At 49.3% G+C, this 13,742-nt stretch overlaps 1 protein-coding gene across 2 annotated transcripts; it reads left to right on the top strand.

Annotated features, from left to right (window-relative positions):
- Nucleotides 1–6,222: 6,222 nt before the first annotated feature.
- Nucleotides 6,223–10,473, top strand: Mvb12a (multivesicular body subunit 12A). 2 transcript variants are annotated; one of them, XM_008824602.3, is made up of 9 exons: nucleotides 6,223–6,392; nucleotides 6,460–6,558; nucleotides 6,899–6,995; nucleotides 7,973–8,099; nucleotides 8,363–8,473; nucleotides 8,551–8,657; nucleotides 9,410–9,471; nucleotides 10,040–10,096; nucleotides 10,251–10,473. In XM_008824602.3, the coding sequence occupies exons 1-9, from the start codon at nucleotides 6,309–6,311 to the stop codon at nucleotides 10,335–10,337; spliced, it is 831 nt and encodes a 276-aa protein (XP_008822824.1). In that variant the 5' UTR covers nucleotides 6,223–6,308; the 3' UTR covers nucleotides 10,338–10,473. The 2 variants fall into 2 exon arrangements, with proteins under 2 accessions (XP_008822824.1, XP_008822825.1); XM_008824603.3 differs by having other exon boundaries at nucleotides 6,225–6,392; nucleotides 10,246–10,473.
- Nucleotides 10,474–13,742: the final 3,269 nt, after the last annotated feature.

Here is a 13,742-nt window from a genome sequence, read left to right as displayed (position 1 = left end):
CCAGTTCCAGTGGATCTGACAGCCTCTTCTGTCCTGAGGGCATTGCACTTACCTACATGCAGGCAATACACACATACACATAAATTAAAAATAATAAATATTTTTAATGTTTTTAAGAGACAGAATTTCATTTCTTGCCTTTACATTTTTGCTTTTATATTTGCATTTATATTTTTGTTTGCCAACACCTACTTGACAAACAAACCCCAAAATGGTGCAGGTGATGAGCAAAAGGCTATGACAGCAGGTGTAATTTGGAATACACACCTTAACCTTAGTGCTTGAGTCCAGGACTCAGCCTCTGAGAATCCCACAGGCCCCTACTGGGAAGAGCAAACTTGAGATAAAGAAAATGCAGACTGCAGTTGATTCTTGAAGCCTCTTAACTCACACTGTAAAGATCAAACCTCCTTTGAAGAAAGAAAAGATGGTACATTTGTTTGTTTCTATCCCATGCCACTTGCTCCCCTTTCCTTCCAGCTCTCTGAGTAGCCCAGGCTGGTATGGAACTTGCTACAAAGGCTGGGACAACAGGCATGCACCACCATGCCTGGCTGGAAAGCACTGTTTCTATGGGGGTGTTGTGGTGGAAAAAACGGGGGAATACAGATGAAGATGGGGAGCCCTGAGTGATATGAGGGGGATTACAGACCGGATAGTGCTTGCTGAAGGACTCTCTGTAGGGGTGAGTCAGCACCAGCATGTGGACAGGCTGCTGGCTCTTTTCTTGTAACTCCAGTTTACAAGGGCATCTTTCCTGAGTAGGTCTGGATTTATTTATTTCATTTATTTATTTGAGACAAGGTCTCACTGTATAGCTCTGGCTGGCCTGGAACTTGCTATGTAGACCAGGCTGGCCTCAAACTCACAGAGATCTGCTTACTTCTGCCTCTCAAGTGCTGGGATTAAAGGCTGTGCCACCACACCTAGTATAGGTTTGGATTTTAAGCAGACAGCCAGGCACGTTGATGCATACCTGTCATATCAGCACTTTGAGGGGCTAGAGCAGGAGGATTGCCGTGAGTTCAATACCAGCCTGGGCTACATGAGACCCTATCTCAAAACAAACAAAAATGAAAAAAGAAAAAGATACCGTCTCAGCCTGGAAACAAGAAATTCCTAATTTTAATAAAAATGCCCCAATAACATAGTCACTAATGTGTTATTTATTGTTGTTTTCAAGATTTATTTTAAATGACATATGTGTGAGAGTATATGCCACCTATGTACAGGTACCTATGGAGGCCGGAAGAGGGTATCAGATTCCCTGGAGCTGCCTGAGCTCTGTCTGGTGCTCTGAAGTGCTGAGCCATCTCTCCAGCCCCTATTTATTATTTATTTATTTATTATTTTCATCCTTTGTGATGTAGATTGACCCTTGGGTCTCACATATCCTAGACAAGAGGGTTACATCTACAGCCCTCGTATTTTATTTATTTATTTTGATCTTTTGAGACAGGGTCTCCCTGTAGACCCAGCTGTCCTGGAACTCACTATGTAGACCAGGCTGGCCTTGATCTCACAGAGATCCGCCTGCCTCTGCCTCCTGAGTGCTGGGATTAAAGGCGTGTGCCACCACGCCCAGCAACCCTCTTATTTTTAATTAAAAATTATGGTTCTTTTATGTGTATGAGTGTTTTGCCTGCATGTTATCTAAGAGTACTCATGTTGTGCAGTGCCCTCAGAGGCCAGAAGAGGGCATCGGGTCCCCTGGAACTGGAGTTAGACTATTAACTGCCATGTGGGTGCTAGGACTGGAACTGAACCCAGATCTTCTGCAAGAGTAGCCAGTGCTCTTAAGTGCTGAGCCATCTCTCCAGTCCCCTTATTTTAAAATTTTTATTATATTTATTTCCTTGTTTGTGTGTGTGTGTGTGTGTGTGTGTGTGTGTGTGTGAGAGAGAGAGAGAGAGAGAGAGAGAGAGAGAGAGAGGAGCCAGAGGACAAACTGCTGCAGCTGGTTCTCTCCTTCCAACCTAGGGATCAAACTCAAGTTGTCAGGCTTGGTGGCAAACACCCTTAGCCACAAGGTCACCCCTCTGCCCCTCCAGCACCCCTTCTACTTTTTAGGTCAGGGTCTTCCCAGTGGCCTGGAACTTGAAATCCTCCTGCCTCAGCTGAGTGCTGAGGTGACGTGTGTGAGGCATGCCTGTCATCCTGTCAGAAGCAAGAGACAGAGACACAGCTCCCCAGTGCTACCCTCAACAGCAGCCTGCAGACTTCCCTAGACTTTTAGGAACATCAGCTCAGGCCAAACCAGGATCTGTGGCTTTGATGCCAAAAAAGAATTTCAGGACTAGCCAGTGTGTATCAGAGCTGGAGTTTTTTTTTGGGGGGGGGGGCTTTTTGAGACAGGGTCTCTCTGTAGCCCCAGCTGTCCTGGAACTCACTATGTAGACCAGGCTGGCCTTGAACTCACAGAGATTCACCTGCCTCTGCCTCCCGAGTGCTGGGATTAAAGGCGTGTGCCACCACCCCCAGCCAGAGCTGGAGATTTTAACATTTTATGTTTTTACATTTATTCATTTTGTGTGTGTGAATGCGGGGGGGGGGGGATCAGTATGTAGAGGTCAGAGGCCAACTTGGAGTGAGTTGATTCTGTCCTACTAATCCATGTGGATCCCAGAGGTTGAACTCAGGTCTTCAAGCTTGGCAGCAAGCAACTTTATCTGCTGAGCCATCTCTTTGACTCTAAAGATGTATTTATTAGGTGTGTGTGTGTGTGTGTGTGTGTGTGTGTGTGCGCGCGCGTGACAATGGTGGTGCACATATGAGTTAAATACCTGTGGAGGTCAGAGGACTTGTAGGAGTCAGTTCTCCCCTTCTACCTTGTGGCTTCTGGGAATCAAACCTAGGTCTTCAGGAATGAGTAGGAAGCACACTAGCATGACCTCCAACACACATACAAAGTGAACTTCTGAAAATGTAATAGATAAAAATAAAAGGGTCAGGAACATGGTTCAGTGGTAAAGTGTTTGCCTTGCCGTGTGAGGCCTTGGATTCCATTCCTAGCACTGTGACGCTGTGATCCACTCCATTTTGTTCCCTGTCTTCCATTTTGCTTCAGGCTAGCTCAGCCCAAGGCTGAACTTAGTTCCAGTAAGTCCCCTCCCCGTTAGGAATCTAGTTCAGTAAATAGCTGACCACAGAATGGAATGTCCCCACCCAGACATTGTAGCTCTGCTCAAGGAGAAACTAACCTAAACAATATCCTGCGTTTCTTAGCAATATACTGAAATAGTAATCACCAAAAAGCCCCTTGCCCTCAAGATTGAAAAGCTGTCATGGGTTACTACTGAAAAATTACACACACACAATATCTCCACATGAGCCTGTGAGTATAGCTGAAGACTGTATGACAAGAAACAGTGCCAGAGAAGAGAACCTTCCAGTTGTTGGCAATAGTAGTCCAAGAGACTCCTAAAATTACACAGGCTATTGCCACAATTGATTACACAATCAATTGCTATTGATTGCCTTCCAGAACTTGATGGTAAGACTATTGCTGAACACAGGACCTACTTCGGACACAGGATTTGGAGCAATGGAGCTGGAACTGACCTGGACACCAACTCCCCTGAAGGCTAGCTCTCATAGCTTTGGAGAGCACTACCAAAGCTGGTAAGGGAGAACATTAATGAATGGCCCAACCCCAGCTTCAAGGCCTAAAAACCACATCAATGACTGACCCAGCAAACAACACTGGTGCAGTAGTGGAACTTTCATCTTGGGGGTAATCAACAGCTACCTACCTAACTGGACTTAAACCCTCTCAATGGGAGGAAACTCGTGTGGTACTGTAAAGCTAGCCAAATACACATATCAGGAGAGGGCATAGATCTCAGAGAAAACCCCAAGGCTCTCCTATCCCTAGACAAATGTAATTTCTTGCTATGTGCAAATACACAGACGAGTATCCCAGTCACTACCCATCAAAGTAGCTTCTTTTTTAACAGACAGACATTATTACAGAGTCACACCACTGGTCATATACAGATTCTCTGTGAGTTGCCCAAGCCTAAGTGGCACATCTAGAATGTAACCTCTACACCTAAGACGCACAGAACATAGAACAAGGGATGCGGAGAACACTGATGCGGCTTTCAGTTCTCATCACTGAAGTTCCTCATACAGCAGAGGGCCGGGAACACAAAAGACCGCAAATGGCCAGAACACAGAGAATAAGGCTCTGCAGAGTGTGGGTCCTTGGACAGGACTCCTATTTGAGGTGCCCCCCCCGCCCCGCTCAGGGACCATTGTGGAAGAGGGGGCAGAAAGATTGTAGGAGCCAGGGAGGAGGTGCAGGACCATATGGGAAAGGTCCTACAGCCTCCTGGGACTCTTCTCATGTAAACCTACAGCAATGGTGTCAGCGTAGGCAAGATCCACGCAAACTTAGGCAGACAAAAACCCAGCAAAGATCTGTGGAAATGAACAGCAGGCCCAATCTTACTGGAAGAATTATTGGCAGCTGACTAATGCTGGGTGATCTTCTTGAAGGGGAGAGACTCTAAATAGGCTGACTAAACTCTGTTGATGAACTTGCACTGAGGGACATCTGGAGACACTAACTTTACATAATAGGCCTTAATACAAATGACAGAATGTATGAACTGCAGTGGGGGAGCTATGAGAGGGGGGCCAAAGGGAAAGAGTAATAGGGTATAAAGATGGTTTTCTGTATGAAATGCACAAGAATTCAATAAAAATTATACATATTTTAAAAAGATGGGCTGGAGAAATGGCTCAGCAGTTAAAAACACTTGCTGTTCTTCAGAGGACCCGAGTTTCAGCACCCACATCAGAAGCTCACAACTCCAGCTCTAAGGGATCCAATGCCCCCTTCTGGCCTCTGTGGGCACCCACATACATGTGGCATATGCCTACACATACACATAAAAAAAATAAATAAAAACAAATCTTAACACCCCCCCCAAAAAAAAACCTGTCATGGGGATGATTAACCTCTGCTTGCCTTGGCTTCCGTAAGCTCCCTTACTGCTATGTTCAGGGTCAGCATAACCCCACCAAACTTGTAGCTGCAAATACCAAAGAAATGAAGCAATTGTGGTTTCTGCCTTAAAAAATCTACTCCCTGCCTAGAGACGTACTGCAGTCTGAGTCTCCATTTGGAGACTGTAGTTGGCTGCAGCTTGATAAGATTTGGCTGACTGGAATAAACTCGAGTTTGGGTGGTCTTTCCCTGTGGTCCTGAACTCTGTAACAGCACCACAGAAAATAAAAGTCCATAATTTATAAGAACTTCAGAGCTTACTGTGCCCGTGAACCAACCTTCACCCATGGCTTCTGTTATTTAAATTAACAGCCGCACAGATCACGAAGTCCCAGAATTAGAACTGAAAGTGTTTTAAACTTCTTTCTCTTTGCATTTTTACTTATTTTTCTTTCCTTCTTTTATGTTTTTTCTCCAATATTTAAAAATCTTTTTATTAGGGTCTTGGGACTGGAAAGATGGCTTAGTGGTTATGAGCACTGGCTGCTCTTGCAGAGGACCAAGGTGTGGATCCCAGCACCCACATGGTGGCTAACAACCATCTGTAACTCCAGTTTCAGGGATCCGACGCCCTCTTCTGACCTCCTCGGGCATTGCATGTACATGGTGCTCTTACACACATGCAGGCAATACACTCATGCATGCAAAATTAATTAAAAACCTAAAAAAACGGGCTGGAGAGATGGCTCAGCGGTTAAGAGCACTGACTGCTCTTGCAGAGGACCCGGGTTCGATTCCCCGGGTGGGCATAACGGCTACGAACCGTCCTTAACTCCAGTTCCAGGGGAATCCGAAGCCCTCTTCTGACCTTCACGGCATTGCATGACATGGGTGCACTCACATACATGCAGGCGATACACTCATACACAGAAAATAAAATAAAAATTTAACAAAACAAAACTAGGGTCTCATGGAGGCTAGGCTGGGCTCGAACTCAAGGTCTTCCTCCCGGTCAGCCTCCCGATCGCTGAGATCACCTGCCCGCCTCTTTAGTTATTTCCAGGCCACTCCAGGCTCGGGAGACCGATGCTGCCGCAGGCCATTCGGGGAATTGTAGTCCCGAAGTCCGAAGCCGCGACTGTAAGAGCGGAGGGTGGTGGGTTTTGGCGGAAGTTCCCCTCTTTTCCGCAAACATCTCCCAACGCACCTAAGTAAGCCCGGCTAGTTTCCCACGCGATTGGGCCGCAGATTCTGCGCACGCGCAACAGCTGTTTTCGTAAGGCCTTCTAGGAGTTGTAGTCCGAGGCTGCCGGGCGTTCTGAGGCTTTCGCTGCCTTCGGAGTTTGCTGGGACCATGGATCCCGGGCCCGACGGGGCGCCGCTGGCCGGACTTGTCTGGTCCTCGGCGTCCGCGCCGTCACCGCGGGGGTTCACCGCGGTGAGCAGGGCGGGACGGGCGGGACGGGCGGGCGTGTAGGAGTCCGCGCTGACCCAGTGCCCCGCAGATCTCCCACACCGTGGAGGGCGCGCCCGCCTGCTTCGGACGCGGCTTCGCGCAGAAAGCTGGCTACTTCCTGTGCCTGAGCACGCTGGGCGGCCTGGAGGTGAGTTCCAGAGCAGGGAACCCCGGCCCCCGCCCTCCCCACAGTACCCCCATCTCCCCTGACCTTCCCCCCGACCCTCCCTTCACCCACCCCCATGACGTACCCCCACGGCCTTCCCCTGACCCATCCCCATGACCTACTCCCATGGCTCTCCCTTTCTCCCTTGACCCTCCCCCCAACCCCTCTTCTCTGACGCTCCCACTGGCCTTCCTGCCTCTCTCCTCTGCCTCCCGCCCCCTTCCCTCTCCCCTGCCCCTGCTGCTCATCATCCCTTCCATGGCCCTCCTGCTGACCCTCCTTTACCCTCCCACTGATCCTGCTGACCCCACTCTGTCCCCAGAACCCACAGGAGCCCGTTGTGGTGGACATTCAGGTTGTGATGGACAAGGGTGCCCTCCCACCCAGCTTCACTGTGGTCAGTGACCCTCTGGATGCCAGTAAGAGACATGGGCCCTATGAGAAAGGGATGGGCACAAGGGTGAAGGCCCTGGAACAGAACTGTGACTAGGTTGGGTAACATGGCACATGCCTGTCACCCAGCACTTGGGAAGTTGAGGCAGGAGGATGATTGTGATTGCCTGGACTACAGAGTCCCTGACTCAATGCTCCCCACCTCTCAAAATATAAATAATTGGGTGTGGTGAAATACCTGTCATCCAGCATTCCTGCTGAGGCAGGAGGAAGACTGGGAGGGCCAAGTGGACTCTGGAGTGAGGCCTCACCTTAGTGTCCCACAATCCTCAAAAAGCCCAGCATGGTGGGCATGCCTGTCACTCCAGCACTCAGGAGGTGGAGGCAGGAGGATCAGGAGTCCAGGGTCATCCTTAGCTACATAGTTCTAGACCAGCCTGGGCTACATGAGGCCCTGTCTCAAAACACAAATTAATAAATACAAAACAGTGCTGGGTGTGGTGGTGCACACCTCTAATCCCTGCACTCAGGAGATAGAGGCAAGTGGATCTCTATGAGGTTGAGGCCACCCTGGTCTACATAGTGAGATCCAGGCCAGCTGGGGCTACAGGGAGACCCTGTCTCAAAAAGACAAAAAATCAAAACAAGTATAAAACAAATAGAAACCCTTCTGCATAATACAAGCCTAGGCTGGATTTTTTTGAAAGAGCAGTACTTTTTTGATGCCTGTGTTACAGAACAAGGGAAAGTGAGGCTGGGGCACCAAAGTGGAGACCCAACTCTGAGTCTACACCACCCCACCATTATTCCTTCTGTCATCACGATCACACTGCTGCATGACTCTGAAAGACTTACTGCAGTCCACTCTGGAGACTATACCATTCATAATTTAACCACCTCCTAACACTGTCCTTAAACAGCCCCCTGGGGAATGGCATCCCATAGGCATCTATGGGTGCTCCCACCCCTGCTCCCCTCTCTCACCCCCTCCCCCGACTCCCAGAGGCCTCTGTATCCAAGAAGAAACGCATGTGTGTGAAGCTGATGCCCCTGGGTGCAGCTGACATGGCCGTGTTTGACCTGAAGCTCAGTGGAAAAACCAAGACCGTTCCCGGATACCTTCGAGTTGGGTAAGGTGACATGTATGCCCCCAGCCTTGCGATTCTGTCCCTGCCTTTCCTGCTCTGACCCTCTGACCCTCAGGACTCCCTCACATCCTCTTACCCCTTCATCCATGCCCTGTTTTGGAATGGGGACCCCCTGGCAGCCTGTAGTCAGTATGGTGGTTGGGTGAGGAACAAAAAAATCTCCCCAAATGGTGGTGACTCAGAGGGGCTGGGACCCGCTTGATTGGGCTGCACGGTGACTGTTCCCTCACCTCTTTCCTGTCCAGGGACATGGGTGGTTTCGCCATCTGGTACAAGAAAGCGAAGGCCCCAAGGCCAGTGCCCAAGCCCCGCACTCTCAGTCAGGACATGCGTGGCCTCTCATTGGACCCGCCCAGGTGAGCCCCAGGCACAGACGGGTGGTTGGGGGACCCAGAGCACCCTAACCCTGGTCATCACTGTCCCTACCCACCAGCAAGAACAGCCTCCCTGAGCGGACCCTGTCCAGGCTTGGCTCCCGGGCATCCACCCTGCGGAGGAATGATTCCATCTACGAGGCATCCAGTCTGTATGGCATCTCAGGTGAGCAGACAGCAGGAAACTGAGGCACAGAGACAGGAGATGTAGCTAGCCCAAGATTTTGCCCCAGGAAGGTGCAGGGCTGGGGCGGGATACAATCCAAACTATTTTTTCTTAGAGGTTCTGGGGTGAACTGGGGCCTTACTCTTGGCAGGTGCTGGGTTGGAAACCAGGGTCTTAGGCATGCTCTGCCCCTTCAACCGCAGCTCTGCATGCCCAGCAAACTAAGGGTGTGTTGGGTGAACTTTTTCCTGAGGAGACAGGACCAAGCACCCCCCTCAGATTGGGTATCAGTAACTGGCCACCAAGCCCAGCTTCGGGAACTGAGTTTTTGGGCTCACTTACAGAGCATGAGTGAGGGGTTACCTACAGGAGCACGGGTGACCCCAAAGGAACCTCACCACCAGAAAACCTCACCCAGTGTGGGTGCTGAGCTCCCTGTAGCTCTGTGGATGGAGTCCTTCAGTGAGCCCTTGTAGTTTGGATGAGGCTGCATGTACTTAGGATAAAATTATGTACAGATGGGACGTGCAGGAGGGAGTGGCTGAACCCCAGGTGAGGGTCCATGACGCCTCTTTCCCCTCCCCCGCCTTCCTTTTGACTGTCTGTCCCCAGTCAGCAGACCAAGCTCAGGGGTTTCCTGTAAGCTACTATGAGCTTGGAGAAAAGGACAATCCTGGCACATGGGCAGGGCACCTGGGGAAGGTTGCAGGTTGGCTTGGGATCCTCCTCAGCCTCCTGGTGTTTCATTGCAGCCATGGATGGGGTCCCCTTCACACTACATCCCCGATTTGAGGGCAAGAGCTGTGGACCTCTGGTGAGTCAGTACCCTGGGGACATGGGTCTGCTCCAGTCAGTTATCACTGACCCATGACCATGAACCTGCATCCATCCCCAGCCAGTACTGGTGGGAGAGGAATAGAAGCCAGTTGTGTTCCAGAGTGGAGGTGCAGGACCAGTTAGATGTGGGGAGCAAGGGAACACCTAGGCTAATTTGGGGTCCCATCCTGAAAGAGAGGAGAGTTAGAGCTAGGTGTGGTGCACACCTGTCATCCCAGCACTGGGAGGTAGAGGCGGGAAGATCAGGAGTTCAAGGTCATCCTAGGCTACATAGTGAGTTTAAGGCCAGCCTGGACTACATGAGACTCTGTCTTAAACAAAATATAAAACACATGGTAGCAAGATGGCTCAGTGGGTGAAGGTACTTGCCACCAAGCCTGAGGACCTGAGTTCGATCCCTGGGATCTCTGTGGTGGAGGGGAATTGACTCTTGCAAGTTATCCTCTGCCCACATGCATAGCTAGGGCACCCCCCCAAAACACACACACATGCAGACAAGATTCAGTTGAGATTCATGCCTTGCGCTCACACTCCCTGTCTGCCAGGCCTTTTCTGCCTTTGGGGACCTGACCATCAAGTCGCTGGCAGACATTGAGAAGGAGGTAAGTACAGGGTGACCAGGGGTGCCCCATGCCTCCCAGATACCCCAACTCCCACAAGCTGGACAGACCCTAAACCGTCCCATTCCTCAGTTACCCTGTGGTCCTCTGTCCCCTGAGCACTCCTCAACCTCCATCTCTACTTCCCCCAGTATAGCTATGGCTTTGTGGTGGAAAAGACGGCGGCTGCACGCCTGCCCCCCAGTGTCTCGTAGGAAGAACCACTTTGATGGCTGCCTCCTAGCCAGGCTGCTTGGTGACAGGGTCTCCCGCCCAGCCCTGCAGGGGTGGCCTCTGTGGATGGGGCCAGTGCCTTCTCCGTTTGTGTCAAACCTCTGGTGCCTGGATACTGCAGGAATAAACACTGCTTTGTCCCCTGGTTGGTCTTGTGTTTTAAAAGACGTTTTTCATTTTTTAAAGGTTTATTTCACGTTTATTTGTGTATCTTTGTGTGGGTCAGTGCATGTGTGTGCCTGGTACCCACAGAGGCCAGAAGAGGATGCCAGATCCCCTGGAACTGGAGTTACAGGTGGTTGTTAGCCACCCATTGTGGGTGCTGGGAACAGAACACGGGTCCTCTGTAAGAGTACCCAGTGCTCTTAACCGCAGAGCCATCTTTCTGGCCCCTTTATCTTGTATATTTTGGTTGGTTGTTTTTTATTTATTTTTATTTTATGAATGTTCTGCCTGCATGTAAGTAACTGCACCCATGCCATCCACTGCCCATGGAGGCCAGAAGAGGGTGTTGGATCCCCGGGAACTGGAATTATGGACAGTTGTTAGCTACCATGTCGATGCTAGGAACCTAACCTGGGTCCTCTGCAAGAGCAATCAGTGCTTTGAACTGCTGTGTCATTTCTGAAACCTCTTTATTGTTTTTGAGATAGGGTCTCATGTAGCCCTGGCTGGCCTTGAACTCAGCTGTGTAGCCTAGGGTTACCCTGAAGTTCTGAGCCTCCTGTTGTGGGTGTGCCCCCACCACCACTGGTGGACGATGCTGGGGAAGGACCCTAGGGCTTCATGCACGGTAGGCAAGTGCTGTGCCGACAGCTCATCCTTGTTTTTCTTTTTTGGAGGGTGGACGTTGAAATAAGGCCTCTCCTATATCCCCAACTGTCCAGGAACTTGCTATGGCCTCAAACTCAGAGATTCACCTGCCTCTGCCTCCACCTCCTGGGATTAAAAGCATGTGCCAACATGCGCAGATATTTTCCTATATATATATATTTTTTATGTGTATCTATGTATGAGTATGTTGTCTATACGTAGGTAGATGCACCATATCATGCAGTGCCCATGAAAGTCAGAAGAGGGTGTCAGATGGAACTGGAGTTAGGGACAGTTGTTAGCTGCCATGTGGGTGCTGAGAACCAAACCTGGATCCTCTTGCAAGATCAGTTGGTACTCTTAACCACTGAGCCATCTCTCTGCCTATATATATATATACATATATATATATGTTTTTTAATGTGTATGAGTATATTGTTCACATGTGTGTAAGTGTACCCATGTTGTGCAGTGCCCATGGAGGTCAGAAGGCATTGATTTCCCCTGGAACTGGAGTTACAAATGGTTGTTAGCCACCATATGGGTGCTGGGTCCTCTGCAAGGGCAGCCAGGGCCCATAACTGCTGAGCCACCTCTCCAGCCCCTATTTTCCTTTTCTAAAAAATATTTATTGCCTGGTGTGGTGGCACACGCTTTTAATCCCAGCACTTGGGAGGCAGAGGCAGGCAGATCTCTGTGAGTTCAAGGCCAGCCTGGTCCACATAGTGAGTTCCAGGACAGCTGGGGCTACAGGGAGACCCTGTCTCAAAAAGACCAAAAGAAAAAAATAATCTTTTTTTTAATGTTCATTATGTGCTAGTTTTTTTTATATTTATTTATTTATTTATATTTATTTATTTTTGTCTTTTTGAAACAGGGTCTCCCTGTAGCCCCAGCTGTCCTGGAACTCACTATGTAGACCAGGCTGGCCTTGAACTCACAGAGATCCACCTGCCTCTGCCTCCTAAATGCTGGGATTAAAGGCATGTGCCACCACGCCCAGCATTATTTTTATGTATATGAGTATATTGCCTGCATGTATGTGAGTGCACCCATCTGTGTTGTGCAATGCTGCAGAGGTCAGAAGAGGCCTTCGGATTGCTCTGGAACTGGAGTTAAGGACGGTTTGTAGCCCCCATGTGGGTGCTAGGAATCCAACCCGGGTCCTCTGCAAGAGCAGTCAGTGCTCTTAACTGCTGAGCCATCTCTCCAGCCCCCAAAATTATGTGTATGAATGTATTCCCTGCATGTGTGTAAATGCACCCGTGTCTTGGCAGTGCTCATTGAGGTCAGAAGAGGGCATCCAAACCCCTGGAACTGGAGCTACGGATGGTTGTTAACCACCATGTGGGTGCTGAGAATCGAACCCGGGTCCTCTGCAAGAGCAGATACTGCGCTTAATCCTTGAGCCATCTCTCCAGCCCCTATTTTTCTTTTCTTTTTTTCTTTTTTAATTAAAAATTGTTGACATTTTCTTGAGATAATCTCATGTAACCCAGCCATGGTGGCCATGAACTTTAAAAATGTTTTTATTTTCATTTCTTTGTGGGAGGGGTCCTCTTAGTGCCCCAGGTTGTGTGTGGCAGTCAGAGGAAATTAGTTCCCTCCTTCCTCCACATGGATCCTGGAAATTGAACTCATGTCTCCAGACTTGGCAGCAAGCACCCTCTTCAAAGGACATCTTATGTGGAGCATATGGTAATGCTGTCCCACCTACTACACTGTGGCAGTGTCTGGGCCAGGCATACCCTACCTACAACACACCCTTTTCTTGGTGTGAGAAACACCGATCCTCACTTATGAGTGCTGAAAGTTGCCAGGTATGGTGACGCATGCCTTTTAGTCCCAGCAGAGGCAGGCGGATCTCTGTGAGTTCAAGGTCAGCCTGGTCTACATAGTGAGTTCCAGGTCAGCTGGAGCTACAGGGAGACCCTGTCTAAAAAAAAAAAAAAAAAAAAAAAAAAAAAAATGCTGAAAGGGAAGGTTGTTTTCAGCCGGTCTGGAGTGGCAGGTGCTGCAGTCTGAACCCCAGGCAGGCCCTTCCTTCTCTTCACTACGCAGGGAGGAGGGCAGTCTTGAACCCATCACCCAGGTTCTATCTTCCTCTCAATAAAAACCCTATGTCGGGGCGGGAGATATGGCTCAGAGGTTAAGGACACTGGTTGTTCTTGCAGAAGACCTGGGTTTGAACCCCAGCACCCACATGGCAGTTAAAAACTGTTCATAATTCCATTTCCAGGGGATCTGACAGCCTCCAACACGGATGCACATACCTACATGCAGGCAATACATGCATACACATAAAATTAAAAAATAATAAAATATAAAAGGAAGAACCAATACTCTTTTGTACTAACATAGAAAAAGTCACCAATATAAGCCAGGCCTGATAATACAGGCTGGCAATCTGAGCTACTTGGGAGGCTGAGCAAGAAAGATCACAAGTTTAAGGTCAGCCTGGGCTACAGAATGAGTTTAAGGCCAGCATAACTTAATGAGACCTTGTCTTAAAACAAAACAAGAAAAAAAGGGCTGGGGCTGAGTTTAGGGGTAGACTGTTTACTTGGCATGTGAAAAGGACCTGGGTTTGATCTTGAGCACA

This window comes from Nannospalax galili, unplaced genomic scaffold (genome assembly GCF_000622305.1).
Source record: "Nannospalax galili isolate Female #2095 unplaced genomic scaffold, S.galili_v1.0 scaffold529, whole genome shotgun sequence".
Taxonomy (NCBI): Eukaryota; Metazoa; Chordata; class Mammalia; order Rodentia; family Spalacidae; genus Nannospalax; species Nannospalax galili.
Note: the sequence above shows the minus strand (reverse complement) of the source record. Positions and strands in the feature narration are given on the sequence as shown.

What these genes read in the sequence shown, in the direction of transcription:
- Mvb12a (XM_008824602.3), top strand. Translation starts at nt 6,309, where the DNA reads ATGGATCCCGGGCCCGACGGGGCGCCGCTGGCCGGACTTGTCTGGTCC. An exon ending in GCACGCTGGGCGGCCTGGAG is followed by an intron (nt 6,559 to 6,898) that starts GTGAGTTCCAGA and finishes CTCTGTCCCCAG; the next exon opens with AACCCACAGGAGCCCGTTGT. An exon ending in GCAAGAGCTGTGGACCTCTG is followed by an intron (nt 9,472 to 10,039) that starts GTGAGTCAGTAC and finishes CCTGTCTGCCAG; the next exon opens with GCCTTTTCTGCCTTTGGGGA.